The sequence below is a fragment of the Pygoscelis adeliae genome, unplaced genomic scaffold (genome assembly GCF_000699105.1).
Source record: "Pygoscelis adeliae isolate BGI_AS28 unplaced genomic scaffold, ASM69910v1 Scaffold78, whole genome shotgun sequence".
NCBI classification, from domain to species: domain Eukaryota; kingdom Metazoa; phylum Chordata; class Aves; order Sphenisciformes; family Spheniscidae; genus Pygoscelis; species Pygoscelis adeliae.
In genome coordinates, this window is record NW_008825409.1 from 1,569,981 (window position 1) to 1,590,077 (window position 20,097).

The window sequence follows — 20,097 nt, forward strand, 5'->3', positions numbered from 1 at the left end:
TAAGTTGCCGTAGCAGATGTGTGTTGTCTGTAGTTGGGCTTGTGCCAGAAGTGGAAGTGCGTGGTTAGAGCTGCCCTGGGATTATTGTTGAGCATTTCATAAATTCCGTAATTGTCTGATTCAGACTTTCAGCATAGGATTAAGTATTCTTTAATTTACTGTTAGCATGCTTTTTGGCTTTTATGCAGGCGTATTTTTTTTTATTAGAGTTGAGTTCTTGTTTTCCTGAAGAAAAAATGTTCATTTACTTTTTCTTTTTAAAACAGGTCATCTGAACAAGAATCACCAAAGTGAGTTTTCTTTGAACTTTCTACTATAGAATCTCTAGCTTAAAGATATATCATAAAATACATAATTTGAACTGATTTTTTGAAGTACTGGTCTTGTATGGTTAGGAGACACAAATAAATGTATAAACCAACGAAGACTGTAAAGATTTGTGGAAAAAAAAAAAATAAGTTTTTGGATCAGGATGTGGAAAGTCTTAAGTCCTAATACACACCTAATCGCTATTAACAAAAAAGTTGGTTAAAAATCGTTGTAAAAGTTTAATGATGCAAAAATCCACTGGTAATTTCATCTGGTAACACTTTATATAGTGCCAGAAGGCATTAACTGAAATAATTTGTCACATTTTTCTGGTATTGTTAATTTTTTTTCTACACTGAAAAATCATTATGATCTGTAATATCAACTTGTAAGTGAAATGTTTTGGGGTTTGTTTGTTTTGTGGGGTTTTTTTAAGTTACTATGTTCTGAAAAACTTATTAGGATGTATTTACATAAACAATGTTCCTACTTGCTTACTATTGACCTCACAGGAATCGTGAAGAGTCCTGGAAGCCATCAGATAAAAACAAGATTTTTGACAGTACAATTCCTTTAAGTGTCGTTATAGTTCACTACTTTAAAGTGTTTTCAAATTACTGAGAGCGCCAAGTGAATAAAATCTCCCGAACACTGAAAAAAATCTTTCCTGTAATAACTGAAAATTCTGCAAATGTTGCACAAAACACTTCATTCCCATTGCCAAGTACACGTAGTATAACTGAACATCAGCAATATTATGGCAAGAACAAGTTTGCTTGATGGCACCTTTCAGAATGTTTACGTTTGTTGCAGTCAGATTTCCACAAGCTGAGAAATAAGTGTTATTTAATGTTCGCATTATTAAATTTTGCTGCAGTGCGAGTCCTGTATGTTAAAAGCCTAGGCTACATTTGTCTGTAGCGTGGTATTACTTCTTCATTGACAGCTAGCAGTGGCTGCTGGAAATGGTTCAGAAAAGCTCACATATATAGTTAGACTAGTACCAGAGCAGAGATGAATGTTTGAATTTACAGATTTCAGTGCCAGGGTTTACTTGCATATACTTCTGCTACTTTAACCCTGTGAGAATTTCATGTTGCTTTTTAGGGATAAACTGCAATTAACAACTAACAGCCCATGTACTTCCAAGGATCAAATATGCTTCACTGCAGTGCTGGGTTGTCAGTAGCAGTGCAGAGTATTCCTGCAAGATGTACTGCCACTGAGCATGATGATCTGTCGTGTAAGTGAAAGATCTGCCTGCAGTGGGGTAATACAAGCAGCTAGGACTCAGTTTTTGCCATACGCAGCGCTGTGTGATAGTGATGTGAAACAGCGTCTGAGCTATACCCGAGCTTTCCCCAGGACAGGGGTTTATGTCCCCCAGACAGTACATAGACAAAGTACTATGTAGTATTTATAAAGACGGAGCAGTTCGTAGGTATGGTATCTGTGAGTTTGATCCAATTAAAGAAGGGGTTTAGTTGTATTAGACAGAGGTCTGCATTTCCATGCCCTCTTCAGAAGAGGGCATGTAGCTAAATTAATATTTGAATGGTCCTGGAGCATGACCGGGCAATTTGGCCAATTCTAAGATTTGAGGTGTTCATTTACTTACCCGTTTTTGTTATCCTTGAATTTTAAGGGTCTTGACTCACTAGGCCAGGTCTGCACCCCCATTTAATTCTGGATCTTCTTCATGGTTATAGCTACCTCAATGACAGAATATATTAACTGCCATTAAACCTTTCATTGTCACTTCATTTCCTATTTCTCTGACAATTTACCATGGCTTTTCTGCAAAGCGCCTTCTCCCAGAGGGATAAGGTTGAGATGGCACTCATAAGAGGGAGGAATGAAAAACAAGTGCTTTGCAAGAATGAGAGTGGAATCATGGCAAAAGGTTTTCATGGGTAGGATTGGCAACTGAAGTGCCTTTTCCCTGGGGTTCAGCTCTCTTCGTGTTACTGTGATTTCCTGGACCACTGCAACAAGTGCCTTTCAGTGCTGACATCCAAGTATTTTGCTAAAAATGTTTTAGCAAAATTTTTAGTCTTTAGTTCTTTAGTCTAGTTTTGTTTTGTCCATATTTCTGGATGTCCACTGGTCAAATGATAGGCGTAGATCATACTCCAATCCTGTTACCCTGCACCTCAAGAAGTGGTGTTAAATCTAAAGTACAAAGTTGGCTTGCTCTTTTAACTGGGCAGTGCATTTGTATGTTTTACTATTTAATTTAAAAATCTGGATAACGATACCTTTGTAATATTTATTTATCCTTTTTTAATGAAGGAATGTATTGGGAAACAGTCCAATGCGGAGTTCTCTGACCCGTACCTCACCTAAAGCCTTGGCTCAGTCTCCAAATGGAGTTGGTAACATTTCTGGCTCTTACCCATTGGAAGGGGTCGATAAACAGTTCTTAGAAACGTATGACAATGTTACAAAAAGTAGCTCTACAGAAGATTCCAGTCAGTACTACTGTGATAAGGTATGCTCAATTGCCTTCTTTTAAAGTCAAAACTAGTACTAAATGTATCTTTGAACTGTAGATTAAGAACCCACAAAAAGCATGGTTATATTCCAGGATGAGCATATTTTATGCAGTAATAAGAATAAATCTTGTCTCTACTACTCGAATTTATCCAAGATTGTGTACACAGTATGATAGGCAAGCCTGCCAACTACACTGATTTCCATAGCGTCCAGGTTTCCAGAAGCATCTCCAGGGGAGGTTCCTCGTGGAATGGGAATACTTACGTGATTAAATCTTATTCCTCTAAGGAAAGATCAGATAACTCAAGCTGCTGTATGTCTTGATAGCAGACACAACTCTGCTTTATCCCAGGCATCTCCTCTTTAGGATGGCTAAACATCATCCTTTGAATTCTGCGCTGGCTGGAGAGCAGCTGCTCCCTGCTAGCGTTATGGTAGTGGATCATTCCTCCCCTTTCTCCAGCCTTTTCCAGAGTGGTGCTGGACAGCTTCCTAGCCTGCCCGGCCAGTAGCTGCTTGCCAACTTTTAATCCTTCTGGCTTGTGGATCACTTGCAGAAGAGACCAGTGCACCCATTTACAGGAGAAAAATTGGGAAAGAAATAGTCACTTCATAGTCCTTAGAGCAGAATTGATTCAAATGTGTTGCACCTAACATTTTTTTTTCCTCTTAAGTCACCTTTAGTAAAGACAACACATTGAAAATTTTAATAGGAGCTATCAATTGAGAAAGCTGAGATGAGAGTAACAGTGTTCGGACAGAGCAAGCAGAGAACGTTTTTGCTGTTATGTATGTTGCTATTTTTACAATTTAAAAGGTTACAATCATGAGTCTATTCTGTTACAGCTTCTTCCTATTTTAAACATGGATTTACGTAGAGTATACTTGTTCAGCACATCTAAATTTGGATGCACTATTTTCTAATTTGCTGGTGTTTTCTTTTAAAAATCAGAAAAGTTTTGGTTTGTTTTTTCTATGTATTGCAGAATGATCTAATTGAGGGAGATTTACTTTTGGTGCGTATCATACCAGATGAAGACGGGAAGTTTGGATTTAATCTAAAGGTAAAACAGCAATCTTTTAGTTATTTTTAAATGCTTTATAGAGATACTATGCTTTGACTTTATGATTATTTTTCATTTTTAATGCAATGCTTTGGAGAAAGCAGTATATTCTACAGGAATTTCTTACGGACCAAGAGATTTTAGAAGTGGCAGCCTAATCCTTAAATGCTAAAGCAACATTTACAGAAATAAGCCTCTAATAGTTCTGTGGTTTTTAGTTGCATATATTATGGGCATGGCACACTTCCAAAGCAGACTGCCTATTTGGCTACTTAAATACTAACTGGGAAGCCTAATTTTAGGCATCAACTTCTGGAAAATTGGACCTCTGTGTTATAAAACAAGTTAAATAGTTTGTGCTATCCAATTGAATATATTCATTAAAAATCATATTGGAAAGGTGAAAATTAATTTATGAAGAAAATGGAAATTACTACTGATAATTGACTATTGTAAATTTTTGACATTCCCTCACTGAAATTTCATTTAAGCAGATAGTGTAAAGGAGCCATATGACCAAAATCGGGGCAGAGTTTGATCTTTTCACCTTGGGCATTTATTGGTGGGGCAGCGATAGAACATCATGTAAAGAGAATAAGGGAGTACAGGTGTCTGGAACTTTGATCCTACCTGGTCCCTTGCAGGTTCCTCACAACATCTAAGAACACTGTCCACCTTGCAAGTTCAAGTGTTGAATTAGACTTGCTTGAAAGGGTAGGGTTAGAATAAATGCTGCATTTGATCTGTTTATTGCCTATTAAAATATATGGCCAAGCAAAGACACTGGGTCTAGTTTACTGGAGATTGGTAGATTTAAAGACACCGCACCCTCCCCCCCCATTTACTGATGAAAATTCAATCTTACTAACCCTGCCTATAATGACAGAACATAAAGCTTATATAAAAACAAAAAATAAGTGATTACTTGTTTTAAATGCTGCTTATGCTTATTATAATGATATATTTATGGTTGTTGTTTAATTGACATTCCTCTAGGGTGGTGTAGATCAAAAAATGCCATTAGTGGTATCAAGAATAACTCCAGGATCACCTGTAAGTAAATTCTTCAGACTTTTAATCTCTCCCTTTCTTAGTCCCTCCACCACTCTCACAGGTCCGTACACGTAGGAATTTGGAAACCCATAACCAGTATGAGATGGCAGCTGAGCTGTTCTCTTTAGAAATTGATTTGACCAGTGGTTTCTTAAACCACAGATGAAAAGATCTGGAAGTGTTAGCCAAACAAGACACCAGTAGAAAGCATGTTTGTTTCCCCTGTTGTCTCAAAAAGTGCATCTTGAACTGGAAAATGCTTGATGAGGGGCGAGAGCAATGACTGAAGATACGGAACAGTGTTCATTAAAGAAGTGAGTGGTCTGGGCCCCTGCAGAAAAAAGAACTAGTTTAAGGGAGATGTAGTAGAGATCTTCAAGATTAGGAGCACTGTGAGCAGGGGATTCCAGTAGAAGAACTATGGGCTACCAAATTAAGTTAGTGAAAGTCCGGTTCTTCATGCTTAGTGAAGTAGTTCATGCATAAGATAGTAGACCTGTGAAACTCCTTGTCAGAGGCTGCTGTGGTTAAAATAATTTTGTGGGTGGTCAGGAGAGGACAAATGGTTGGGAGAAAAACCTGCTAGCAGTTACTGAATAGACAAACCACAATAGGCTGAGGAAATCCTTAGGGCTAAAAATATTTATTGGATAGGAGAGTCCTTGGCAGGGGAGAGGGGGTGCAGAATATGTTTGCTCTGTTCTTATTTTGCCATGGGTTTTTGCTTTTGGAAATATTTATGGACTAGTTGGAACACTCAATAGAATCAGTACAGCCGTTGAATTCTTCTGTTGAATTGTCAAATAATAATAGTAATATAACATCTTGGTAATTTTTTCCTAAATAATTAGTACATAAATTTGAGAGGACATATGCTATCTTATCTCAAAATTTTTTCATTCATCTTCTTCGAAGTGTATTTTCCAACTCATAAAATAATTCTAGTGCAAACTCGATAGGAAATATTGCTGGCTTAATCCTAAAAATCTATGTGCTCTGTGTCTTGTAGACTTCTGAAATTTGGTAATCAGTCACAGGATTGATATCTACATGTCATGATGTAAATCAAGCTAAAACAGATTGTTGGAGAAGTTTTTTGTCACATTTATGATTTGTGGCTTGACTTATGCAGTGCATAGCACTCTTTTATGAACTACAAGAATCATCTGAATAAAAGGGTAGTAGGAAATTATAACTTAAATCCACGAAGTGAAAATAAAAGTCCTTAAAATGATTCACAGTAAACCTAGCAAGCTTCTTAAGGGTGGTTTGAGATACTGAAGTTAATGTAGGGCAAACAGACTCATTCCACAATCGGAGAATGAAAGATACTTCTCCAGAGGCAGTGATTTCCTTTGGCAGATTCAGGTTGTCTTCTGGGAAGTATTGATCTGTCTTTTTCTCTTGGATTGGAAAAGGACTGGACTTCTAACTTACAGACTTCATTTTAGTGTCTCCAGTGAGTGGCACAGACAGACGCAAGTTCCCAGTTAGCTCTCTAGCCTAGTAAGCCACCAAGCAAGCAAGTTATCAAGGGTCAGGGAATAAATTGGAAACAGTTATCCAATACAATATACTCAACAGCAGTGTTATAGAAATCACACCATGTTACAGCAAGAGGAAAAAATTATACTTATTTTTAGAGCACAGCAGTATTAAAACATATTGTTTTCCATAAACTAAATTTCACCTGTTCCTGACTGTTTAATGAAACGTAGCTGGTATTTGAAAGTTCAAGTTAAGCAGCCTGTGGAATGCATTTTTACATTATTTTAGCTCAATGATGACTTTCCTTCATTGTATTTGCTATTTTAACTTGCTCTTGATTCACTCATTATCCTGTAAAGTGTCCTCAGGGATGCTGTTTGGTAATATTATTTGCTAAGATTATTTCTGAAGTTTGTAGGTCACTTTTTCCCACTTTGCTACAAAAAGAACTGTATTATTTGTGGAGGAGGGGAAGGAAATCTACTCACCAAAATACGGCACTATTTTCCCTTTCGCGTCCTAAAGTTCTTTTAAAAATCCCCCTCTAATACACCAGCAATCTAGTATGCTAGGAGGATTGTGGAATAGAGTAGCCAAAATTGTTGTGGGAGAGCATGAAATCTAACCATTTATTGAATCTGGACAACCATTTATTGAATCTGGTACTTTTTTTTTAACTAAAGTCCTATACTGATTTTTTTTTTCCCCCCAAACAGTATTAATGTCCTAAGGTGCTAAAAAAGTCATTATGGTTTTATTTAATAGAGCTTCTAATTGAAAAATAGTATGCATGCTTCTTGGAGCTATAACAAGGTGACTAGCATAAAATGAAACATTGGGTGTGTCAATAGGACAGGAAGCCTTTGACATAATTAATTGTCTGGAAGAGCTCAGTATCTGAAAAAATCTACAAATTATGCTTACATGGAAGGAATTAATTCTCCTTCAAGATATATTTTATATAGTCAGATGATTCAAGTAAGAGAGCTGAGGCATTAACATGTCACATGATTAACAAAGTTTCTTTGAGCAAAGATATTAATCTCCATCTGTAATAAAGAGTAATAGCCAGCAACCAGCCAAGAAATCTAAATTATAGGCAAATATAGGAGATTTGAAATAATTCAGTCCATGTTCTTGTTGACTTCTTGACTCTCCTAGACTGACCTGATATGGTCTTTGTATCACTAGAGACTAGTTTATATCTCAAACAATAATATTTCAGAGTGATTAAATCAATCAATCATTCATAGTTGCATTCTTCAGTCTTGCTTTTGTAAATTGTGCAAAATATGGCAAGGGAGCTTTTGGGGAGCTGTGATATTGTGGTTTAACCTCAGTCAGCAACTGCGCACCACACAGCTGCTCTCTCATTCCTCCCCCCATGCCCCCCCGGTGGGATGGGGGAGAGAATTGCAAGAGTAGAAGTGAGAAAAACTCGTGGGTTGAGATTAAAAACAGTTTAATAATTGAAATAAAATAATAATAGCAATAATAATAATGTAGTAGTAATAATAATAATACACAAAGCAAGTGATGCACAGTGCAGTTGCTCACCACCCACCGACCGATGCCCAGCCAGTCCCCGAGCAGTGGCCCCCCCGGCCAGCTTCCCCCAGTTTATGTACTGAGCATGACGTCCCATGGTATGGAATGTCCCTTTGGCCAGTTTGGGTCAGCTGTCCTGGCTGTGCCCCCTCCCAGCTTCTTGTGCACCTCCAGCCTTCTCAGTTGGTAGAGCATGGGAAGCTGAAAAGTCCTTGACTAGTGTAAGCACTACTTGGCAACAACTAAAACATCGGGGTGTGATCAACATTATTCTCAGCCTAAATCCAAAACCCAGCACTGTACCAGCTACTAGGAAGGAAATTAACTCTATCCCTGCCAAAACCAGGACATGTGAATACCTAGTTAAATCAGTGTTGAACTGATGTTCAACATGGCTGTTCCTAATTCCCATTCTTCTGTTTACATTTGTCTTTTTTGTTAATCATTGTCAGTCTTCCCTATATCCTTCATCATTTTCTTTCCTTATTTCTTTGGAAAAAGTTGGGGGAAACTATTCCTTTTTTTTTTTATTTTTAAGCAGCTTTTCTGCTTGGGATTTTTTCCTCTTGTATACATCTTTCTTTTCTCTCTTCTTTCTCTTCTCCTTTATCTGTTTTGTGGCATTCATACATGTCTTTAAGTTTTCTGTCCTTTTAATTTATTCTCTGACACAAGTGGATCCCTGTTTATTGTCGTCTTAATATTCTTGCCTCTTTTTTTTTTACTCTGCATTTTTCTTCTTGTTGGTTCTATCATTATCACTTCTCCTTTCCATCTCTTCCTATTTTTTACTTGGTAATGTAGTACATCACTGAAACTTACTTTAGGAGCCATCAGTGTAAGGCATAACCAGGACCGGGGCTAATTAGAACATCTTGTTCACATTTGGGGGGTTGGTGATGGTTTTTTGGTAGTGCTAATAACATTGGATGAATAAAGTTCAGGGAACCTGTGCTGGCATTAAGGAAATACAGGGAACAACTATGAATAGAGAATAACAGTAAAGGTCTATGTCTCATTCATGTAACAAATGAAATGGAGTGTATATGTAAGTATATCACTCTTGTGTAGCTGGGTACTTCCTAGACAAAATAAAAATTAGGGTATCAATGAAAATAAAATTGTTACACTACTTGACACTCAAAGGTTGTAGAATCCTGCACATTCATATCACAGAAGGTTGGAAGGGACCTGGAGGTCATCTTGTCCAACCCTCCCTGCTCAAGAGCCAGTTGCCCACAACCACGTTCAGGTGGCTTTTGAATACTCCAAGGTGGGAGACTCCACAATGTCTCCCTCACAGTAAAAAAGTGCTTCCTGATGTTCAGATGGAGCCTCCTGTGTTTCAGTTTGCGCCCATTGCCTCTTGTCTTGCCACTGGGCACCACTGAAGAGAGCCTGGCTCCATCTTCTCTGCACCTTCCCTTCAAGTATTTATATATATTGACAAGATCCTCCCTGAGCCTTCTCTTCTCTAGGCTAAACACTCCCAGCTCTCTTAGCCTTTCCTCATACAAGAGATGCTCTAGTCCCTTAATCATCTTCGTAGCATCATCATCATATTCTGGCCACAGCTTGAATTGCTTTGCACTGGACTTAGAGCTAAGCATACTAAGTGTGGCAGAAAAAAGCCAAACAAACCCTAGAGCTCAGCAGTTAATCTAAATTGCTGTATCCAAGACAAGACATAATGTAAGTTTTCATTTGAGATAGGGAAAACTTTGTTTTAGTGTTCTCTGCAGCATAGGTAGCAAAAGGATTTGTCACAAATGCCACAGTACTTGAGTATCATAGGTTGAGTACTTACCTGCATCTTCTTGTTAAAGCTTTCAGTGAATGAAGTGAGGAAGAATGTTCTCTATTTGTAGGTATCATTTGATGTCCACCAAACAAGAATCTGATAAATAACAAAAATGTGAAATGTGTATGGATTTCTTTAAATGTTAAAAAATGCATGCCTGGGGAATGTCATGTTACTTAAACTGTGTTCATCAAAATCATGTTTGGACTTCTCAGTATTCACTGCATAAAAACTGAAGCGTGTTATCTTATGTGCCCAAAACGCTTTTTCCAGAAATTCATTTGCAAATGGCTATAACCAGTGGTTGTTGAGGCTTGGAGTCTGAAATTTAGATCTTTAAGAGCAATCTGATGATGGCTGTTTGATAAATACAAATTCTTTTTATAGCTATCAATATGCTGTTTGAACTGTTTCTCATCTTCATTGAGAGGCTTTGAAGCAAGACAGACAGCTTTAGATCTGAATCCTTTGACAGAACTTGTGATACAGAAGATGAAACCTTTTCAGGGGAACTCTGAAGACTTTGTTTACATGATGAACTTAATATCCTGATGTGTTCCTGCTTACCTGACTGGATGCAATGACATTAATGTGTTTCTTTGGTCTTGAAACAGGCTGATAAATGCATTCCAAAACTGAATGAAGGTGATCAGATAGTATTAATTAATGGCCGAGATATCTCAGAGCACACGCATGACCAGGTGGTCATGTTCATAAAAGCCAGCAGAGAATCTCACACGAGAGAGCTTGCACTTTTGGTCAGGCGGAAAGGTAACTGGGCTAATTTTATTCACTTTTAATGTTTTTGAGACTGTTGCTCTTATGCTTGGTGCTATACCCTCTTCTGTTTACATAGATGTGTTCTCAGTGCACTGGGAATAGATCTGTGCTAAAAAGTAGATCTTCCTGCATTTGAATTAGTAGTACAAATAGTTTTAACTGTGTAGGTTCTTACCACTGCAACAAAGAATCTATCAAGATAGAATTTCTACTTATTTTTTAAGTCTAAAAGTCTATGAGAACAAATAGTCCCTTGCAAAAGTTTGGGTGGGTTTTTTTGTAAATATAGCATAATTTCGCAAATCCCCAATTGTGGGTTTGCAAATACCCATTGGCTGTTCCCCAGCACAATTACACAATGAAACAAGTCAAATAAGCTGCTCCCCCCCTCCTTTTCTTTCTTTCTTTCCATTCTTACAACAGGCATTTTCTGACAATACGGAGCTTGACCTGTGCTAGCTGCTTGCTAAACTGACAATCTCTGAAACATGCAGGGTCTTAAGCCTGTATATTTAAAACACGGGGAACCCATCCAGCTTGGTTTTGCTTGATCCATATTTAAATAATGCAGATCCCAAGACCTTTCAGATGATGTTAAACTTCTAGTTTATTATTTACTTTCCTTAAGAGCTATGGTAAGACCTTAACACACACGATTATGGAAGGGCTTTGCACAGAGTTAAAAATCTGAAGGGATTATGCATCACTGGGAAACAGGAGGGAATAAAACTTCCTAAATGAGATGTACTTCTGTAGCATTTACTTTATTTAAAACTTCTTGTGTTTCTAGGAAGACAGATGGGCTCTTGGTCTTGTTTCCCCTGAACAGTCCTGCTCCTATTATTGTAGGCATTTCCACTGGCTCTATGCAGTATTTAGTCTTCCCTTAACTTTTCTAGTCCCCTTCCTACTTGCAGATAAGGGAAGTCTGCTCTTAGCTAAAGATAACCTGTGGCCCCATGCCAGTTGTTTGTATAGGCATGAGTACAAATGGCTCCCCATTTTCTGAAGTTTGGCAGGTGTGAGCCATTCTGATCATTGCAGAGAATAACCACAGCTGGACACGTTTGGTGATACAATAGCTTTCATAGAGACAGAACTGCTGTGCAGATTAATTCATTAATGTTTTGTCACGTTCTTGAATATGTTAGCAAGGAATGTCATAGAAAACTGACTAATAAATTTTTTGTAGTTTATTAAGTTAGTTCCTTCAATGTTAGCATAAGAAATTGCAAAAGATAATTCAGTTGCTTCTCTAATGGCAATGGAGTACAATGTAAGTATGTTTGTGTTCATTTTGCTGTTGGGGGTCCAAACTTATATAAGCTTCTTATAGAGATATTCCATTAATTATGCTCTAAACTTTTTTAGGCAAAACTCATTTGCTTTTTACCACGGTGGATGGTGTGATTCATTAGCCTATTCAGCAGTTCATTCTGTAAGACAAGGTTGCAGCAAAAAACTCTTTGTGCTTGGAAGTCGAGTTCTTTGCCTTCATAGATATGCTCCTTGAGGAGTTTCATTTTCTGAAAGGTCATAAGGACACTTTACTTTCAGTAGTTTCTACAGTAATATAGTACATAAAGAAATGCAGTTAAATGTGTTGCTGTTTGCTTTCCTGTGGCCTTGTCATTGCAAACTTTGTTGTTCTTGCAAGCTGGTAAATTTTAATGTGCATTGCAAAGACATTAATGCTGTATGTAACGGATTTTCATTTTCAATGCATCTTTCAGTAGTTCAGCAGTTTGTGGAGCCTAAATCAGAAGATGAAGCTGATTCCCACAATCTCTCAGAATCTCGTCTTCCTATCTGTTCCGAATATGGTGGTGATACACTGGAGGAGTCTATGGAGCAGCTAAGGAAAGGGCTGGAAAGTGGGACTGTTCTTATTCAGTTTGAGGTAGGTAATACTCAACTCTCAAATGCCACTAATATAGACTCAAATGTCATTAATATAGACCAATAGCTGTCACCAGCAAGTAATGTAAGGGCTTGATTAATTGGAAATCTCATTGCTCCTGTTCAATCTTATCTCGAGAGAGCAAGAATGTGACTTGCCCATCAGTTTCACCCTTCACTACTTAGGATAGGGAAGAATGAGTTATCAGTCTTACATAAAACATCATCTGCTGAGAAAAATGTGTTTTAATTAACATGTTTCTAGCTCAAGTACCCAAAGCTTACTAAATTTTTCTTTTTTCTTAATTATTTTATTGAGTAGAATAGTGGGGTTTTGACAGAGGTCAGTCTTGTACTTTGTTTCCTTTTCCATCCTCCTCAGTGACATTTCTAAAACATCTTTTATGTTTGAAACCCTTAAGTTAGGGTTTCAAGTTCTCATGTGTTGCTTTCTTTCATGGAATAACAGGATCAAGTTGACCATTCCTTATCATCTTCTCTTAGAGGTTGATATGAAAGTAGTGGAATGTTAATTTCTGTTTGCAGAATATTTGTAATGTCCAGTTCTGTGGTGTTTCTCCCTGATGATCTAAAACACTGATGGTTACTTCTTGGGCAGATTATTTCATAGGTGAAATTCCCCTGCATATAGGATGAAACTTTGAAGAACTGCTGTACAGATTAATGAATTAATGTTTGTCAAGTTCTCCGATGCGTTAGCAAGGAATGTCATAGAAAACTGACTGATAAAATGTTTTTATAGTTTATTAAATTACTTCCTTCAGTGTTAGCGTAAGAAATTCCAGAAGATAATTTAGCTGCTTCTCTAATGGCAAGGGGGTACAGTGTATGTATGTTTGTGCTTGTCTTGCTGTTGTGGATCCAAACATTTATAGTAACTTTGGAGAAACCCTGGTTGTTATGATTTATAAATTTCATATTGTTGAGTTCTGGAGTAACCCTTTCTGATGCTGAAAACTTCTAGAACAGCCGTACAATTTTTCCCCATTTTGATATTTTTCCTTCACTGTTTTTTCAAATGCTGTAAGATTTAATGGTGGTGGCTGAAGAGTTGCGGCATTGCTTAATACGTAACCACTCTTTTTATGAGGTTTGCTTTGTTTCCAAGATTTCTGAGAGTTACCCCTTTTTTTAAGGAATTGTAGACTATATGGTTCATAGCTGCTTCACAAAATCCACAGCACTAGTTGCAAGGCAACAATAGCAATGAGTCTGTTGGCTATTGAAACAGTAACTCAAAGATATGAACTAGCCTTTCAATGCTTTGTTAATTGTCAAAGTCGTTGACTAAATTTGTGCACAAAGTTCCTGTAATAATCTTCATAGGATATTTGATCCTCTATGACTTTTTTCCTGACAGCATTTATAAAAGGGTATTGCTGATGTTACAAAAAAAAGTGCAAAACTTTTTTGAAATCTAATAAACTAGGGGACAGCTTAGTGGCCTTCTTTCTTTGAGTTCATTGTTTAGTGATCTTCAGAAGCAGAGACAATTGCAGCATCACCTCATCAGCTTTGGTGGCTCTCAAACTCTCCATTCACATCAGTAAAATAGTAAATAATTAGCCACTAGACTATGAATAATCAAGTTTTTCCAGAATATCTTCCTCCACTTAAGCAGAATTTAAAAAGTCTTTCAGTGGCAAATGACTTTTTGCCAGGCAACAATAATGAAGCTTCAGAATTGTTACTTAATGTTAAGTTATTCTTCCTTGTCTCCCAAAAAAAGCAGAAATCGCAACTTGGCTCTAGTAAAACGGAACTTGAGTTATAACTGATAGAAGCTGTTCGGTTACATACATTATCAAGTTCTCTTCTCACATGGCTTGTTTACGCTGTTCAAGTTGGAAAACGTGGTGAGCTGTGACACCGAGTCTTAGGATTCAGTAAAATAAACTGTGTGTTGTTCCTTTTCTCTCAACCGAAGTACGGGATTTTAGCCTCCTATTTGTTTCATTCCATTTTATGTATGGAACCATATTCTAAATCTTCATTAAACATGTAAGATATAATGAGCTCTTTGGTAAGTGTTCAATGAAGTACATAAAACTCTGGCACAGCCAGGTTAATAACTCAGTTGTAAGTTGCTTTCATGTGTATTTAATACAGAAAAACTGTAGTTGTATAATTGCATTTCTTCACTTTTTTGTTGTTCTTGTTTTTCCCCCTCTGTATCTTTTGTTGTCTTGTACGATGCGCTTAAGGCATTTTGACGTTACAATTTTTTTTTGTTATACACTTGTATGCCTACATTTACTCCAGATAAAGCTTGCAAGACAGAGGGTGGCCCAAAAGAAGGGGAATCACATGTTAAGAGATTGTGATACATTGAAGCTTTGTTTTTTCAGGTACTTGCAGGATTGAATATGATGGGTTTAGTCCAGAGAATAGAAGTTTGTTTGAATTTTTTCAATTACAGTTGATTCCAGAAAATGTCAGTCTGCAGCTATTTTTTCTTCTGATGTCTTCTATTGCTCACTTCTTCCACCACCAACCTCTGTTTTCCTTCTGGCACACAGTTTTATAAGAAAAAGGCAACCTTGCAGGGAAACAGTTTATATCAATGACTCTCACGCTTCCTCCTCTTTTTTTTTTTTTTTCCCCCTAGAAATTCTTCTAGAGCTGATGATGGGCTAGCAAAAACAGAAATTCTTGTCATGTTAAAAAATACAAAAATCTCTCAGGTGCATTTTGCAGATGGTTAGGAAAAAGATTAAAGAAAATAACTCATGATTATGTCATACATATTAAATACGTACAGTCTATGTATTTTCATGTGAATCTATTTAGTGTGTGTATAGCATAGTCACATCCCTCAAAATCCTACCATTTTTCTTCTGTCTTGCAGCAACTTTATAGAAAGAAACCAGGATTGGCTGTTACATGTGCAAAGGTACCTCAGAATATGGACAAGAACAGATACAAAGACGTTCTACCTTGTGAGTATTAAGTACGGACTTTCTGCCTATTTTGATTTATCCTCTAAATGATAACTTATAAAACTATTGTATTGAACTTCTTGATTGAAGATTTCATTATATAATCAAAGTCGTATAATTGTTCTTTTTATTTTTCTAAAAGGTTATCTATTTTGGTTTGTATTCTGCTGTTTGTGTGTCTGCAGTTCCTCAGTTTTTTGACTTAATAGAAGGGAAGCATGCCCTTTCATTGCTAATTTGATTCCCTCTTTATTATTTTTTTGTGTGCAGATGATGCCACAAGGATAATATTGCAAGGAGATGAGGATTACATTAATGCAAATTACGTGAATGTAAGTCATACAGAGACCTGCATTTGTCCACTTTCTATATTACAACGACAGACTAAATTTTGCCTTTTTAAGGGTTTTTCTTTTTATATTTTGGGGATTTGTAAATGTAAAAGATGTAAAGATTCACAATGTAAAAGATGAAGTGTCTTTTGTGAAACAGGTGGCCATCTTGATACACAGTAGATACAAGCATGTGGTATACACTGTGATATGTGCAGGGTCTTTAACCAGTAAAAATTGTTTTACCTTTCCATGTACTGAAAATGCTGAGGTTGTCTCCTATAGCTTAAAACTAAGCCTTTTTCCCCCCTCTAAAACCACTTACGGCCTACCAACTATGCTATGAAGGGTCCAGAAGATAAACCAGAGCCCTGATTGCCCTCATCAGGTGTTGTAGGCTGGGAGACGGGGAGAAGAGGGGAAAATATATATATATATATATGTTTGTGTCAGATGCTTAAGTTAAACACCTAAATCACAGAATCAACTATTAACTTACTGTGTCTAGTATCAGGCAATAAACAGCTTTTGCTAGTGTACCTTTGGTATACCTTGCCATTATTCCTTACTAAATATTAAAGAAAATTTGGAAAGCTTTGCAGTTTCAGGTTTCCAAATACATTTTCACTATTAATCATCTCTTCCTAGTTCAGCGTGGAGGACTATAGTATCTATAGTACACATCTGGTTTAAATTAAATATTTAAAGATTTTTCACATAGCAAGTGGTGATCTTGGTTGTCTTATTACTCAGCTTGCCACCTTAATCTTCCCTCAACTCTGAATGAAATGCTGAACTAAAGAAAAATAGTACTTCAGTAGTGACAGCAAACTTTACATAGGAGTTTCCTTTCTCTTTATAGATGGAAATTCCTTCTGTGGGCATTGTGAACAGGTACATTGCTACTCAGGGGCCTCTTCCACACACATGTGCACACTTCTGGCAAGTAGTCTGGGATCACAAGTTGTCACTGATCATCATGTTAACAACTCTCACTGAACGAGGACGGGTAAGTGTTCAGGTTCTTTGTATGCTGAAGAAATGTACTGTGCCTTTAAACTTTTTTCCCCATTGTTATGATTAAATAACCCTAAAACAGGCCAGCTTATTCTGTCAAATCATTTCTCTGAAAGCCAGGCTTTCTGAATTACTTAGAGGAACAGGTACTCTGCAACTTTCTTTTTTTTTTTTAATGCTTCTTTGAAATCAAACCATCAGTCTGATAAACAGAAATCACTGCATTCACTCCATTTTGCTGATCAACCAGGTACTGTGTGCTGTCTTTTTTTTTTTTTTTCCCCTCCCTTGAGAACTGGGGTCCATGTTGCAGTTGTTCTCCTAATGATTCGGCAGACATCTGGAAATGTTGAGCAGGTTGAGCAAAACTTGCAGTCTGGCTTCAAACAAGAGTCTGCCACTGCAGTACTTACTAGTTTTAGCATGCTGGTGGTCAGAATTTAACCTCCTTACTTTGTCATAGGTTCTTTCCTAGAATTGCTCTGATAATTCTTTTTATTCTGTTTAAATAAATTCTAGCGCTCCATTAATTTCAGAATAATACAGTGAAAACTAAAGCAATATCTGGTGTATTCTGTTGTACTTTGATTTAACGTATCCTTTGTAGTTTTAAAGATGAAGTTTTTAGGTGATTCATGTACATAAAGGGATTGTTTTTGAAGTTTTAGAAACTGAAAACAGAACAGTTTTTTTAAGAGGTGGAGAAGGTGATGACTCTTGTGTGCCTTCACTGTCGCTTTTATCTATATTATGTGATCTATCCTACACTATCAAATTTCTCTGGTGTCCCAGTCAAAAAACAATGTTTTTGGAAAGCGAGAGAGTAAGTATTTCAGGTCCTAACCAGCATAATGACTGAGAAAGTAGGGACAGTTAAACAACAATGTAATTCTTCATTGAAATGTATGAAAGAAGTGTGAAAGCTGAAAAACAACAGATTTTAACCATGGTCAGGTAACATAGCTATTCATGGAGACAGACATTATTGAACATCATCTGGCACAAAAATGCTCCCTTCATCTTTCGACTGTATTGCAGTCAAAACAGCTTCCTGCTTTCTTTTCCTTGTGCTGAGGAGAAACGCAGGTTAATACTGGCCTGTGCTTTGCCCAGTGAGCTGGAACCTTCAAGGCAATTGTCGCTAACTTCTAACCATCCTGCTGGTACATTTATACACCAGACACTTTTTGAGTTTTGTTTACTTTCAGAGATGTTTTACATTTGCCCAGTTTGTGGGTGAAGATGTTTTACATTTGCCCAGTTTGTGGGTGAATTTTCAGGGATAGAAAAAGATGTATGTTCTTGCCAGAGTATCCCCTTTGCCAAATGCCAAACCTCTTCCCAAACCCTGGAGGTTTTGCATTCTAGAATATCTCTTTATTATAGGATTAAAAAAACTCTTCCCCCCGCCCCCCTTTCCCCCCCCAGTAGTATACATTTTTTAGAAATGGATGCGTTATTTTGGCTTAAATTTAAAGGGGAAAGTATTTCAGATAGACTACTACAGTAAAAGTTTCAGGCATAATGGTTAAAATTTGGATTTCAAGCCATTGAAAATTGAACCCTAAGAAAGGTAGAATTAAGAAAGTTTAACATTTCAACATTTCCACCTCTTGCCACTCTGTATTAGTTTAAAAAAGAAGTTATAGACAAAAGATGTTATAGATGGCACAAGCAATGTTGATAAGTTGATAGAGAATCCAAATTAACTAAAGCTGAAATACAAACATGTTGGGAATATCAATTTGTTGGGTTTCTTTTGGAGCTAGTAACAATTATTACTAAAATGTATAGGCAGTGAAGAGGACAATTATAGCTCAGCTGTTTTGGTCACACACAATTAAATAAAGTTTTAAGTACAGTGCCTGGGGAGTTGTGTCAAGACGGTTTTTTATTATTCCCTTGGATTTTCTTACAGCTCAGCTGGACTTTTTCTTTGGTATGGTTTTTTCATAAATCCAGTGGGCTCTTACTTGGAAACGACTCGGTTTATATTTGTCACATGAAGGCAATTATTTACAAGACTGGAGCTGCTGAAGTGGAAGATGAGAATATTTAATTACTGGCATGAAGTGTTGGAACCTTTATGTTGATGGGCAAACTTGAGCTGTCTTCAGTGAACAAGGATCTCGCTGAACTAGTATCTTGCTGGAATACTTTTTCAAGTTCAGACTATTCCACAAAGTTTCAGTCTTTGATTAGATGGAAAATGAAGTGGCAAACCTTCTGTCACCAGCGCTGCTCTAAGCTTATCTTTTAAAATGAGGAATAGATATTGGCATTAGGATTGTTTCTACAAAAGTTACATGTACACTGACTAGATGTGCCTATCTCTCTGCCTTTAGAAGGTGAACCAGAAAAAGGAAGACTTTATAATTTCAGCAGTAGAGTGGCAGGGATCTGAAAACCACCCTCTTAGTATCAGCAGCAGAAGACAGGAGAGAAAATGGTTCCTTATGCTTGTACACGGAATTGATTAATCTCTTTTCTTTTAGAACAGATAGGTTTTTATGGATGTAATTTTAATATTGAGTTCCACTTCAGCTCTCACTTGTATTCTGGTGTACCTCAAACTGCATATGCAGTACATCAGGTGCATTTGCATGCACATATGACTTTGCTTGTCACACGTTGATAGGCTTGAAGGTTAATCCATTATGGCCTTGCAGGAAACCTGTCTGAGGCAGAGGGCAAATTACATTTTCCTGCATCAGTAGGTATATTTCTGGGCCTTTGTTTATAACTTTAGCATTTAGATACAATTAGTCATTTAGGAAGTTCTGTCTTCAGTTTTAAATCTGACATAGAAAAGAAATACGCGTCTCTCTGACAAATGACACGCACATGAACTGAAGTTGTTTGTCCGTTCTTCCAGTTCCTGAGCTCAGTTTTCCCTAGAAAGTGTGGAGGGCAACTTCCATTATATGACCAAGTTACTGCGGATTATTGTGCCTGCAATAACTTTCTGTATAGTTTTCTCGCTACTAATGTTTATAAGCATTATTCTTATAATGCTTATAAAAATATTTTTGCCGTAAAACACAATACAATTGAATGGAAAAATGAAGATGTTTTTCCCATTCAGTGAATTCCTGTCAGAAACTGAAGTAACATAGCTCTTAGTGGCCTGAAAACTAATACCTGAGTTAGGGAAGCAATCTTCAGAAAATAGCTAGGGTCGCTTCATTACCTTCACCGCTTACTTTCAGGGAGAGAAGGGAAACTGTTCTTATGGAAGCAGCCAGACAAGTACCAGGCAGGCTGAACTTCTGGGGGGTGCGTGTTAAGGGGTGACAGCGCTGTTGGGTATTCCTTTTCCTGCTCACTCTCTCTCTCTGCAGAATGAGTTA

The 20,097-nt window shown here is 37.2% G+C and overlaps 1 protein-coding gene across 1 annotated transcript in view; it reads left to right on the top strand.

Moving 5' to 3' along the window:
* PTPN3 (protein tyrosine phosphatase, non-receptor type 3) overlaps positions 1–20,097 on the top strand; it is a 106,066-nt gene that overhangs the window by 68,111 nt on the left and 17,858 nt on the right. The window contains exons 14-22 of the mRNA XM_009330441.1: positions 267–290; positions 2,602–2,800; positions 3,792–3,869; positions 4,866–4,922; positions 10,374–10,530; positions 12,273–12,439; positions 15,308–15,398; positions 15,669–15,730; positions 16,593–16,739. Of these exons, the coding sequence (XP_009328716.1) occupies positions 267–290; positions 2,602–2,800; positions 3,792–3,869; positions 4,866–4,922; positions 10,374–10,530; positions 12,273–12,439; positions 15,308–15,398; positions 15,669–15,730; positions 16,593–16,739 (982 nt within the window). The remainder of the gene's footprint in view (positions 1–266; positions 291–2,601; positions 2,801–3,791; positions 3,870–4,865; positions 4,923–10,373; positions 10,531–12,272; positions 12,440–15,307; positions 15,399–15,668; positions 15,731–16,592; positions 16,740–20,097) is intronic.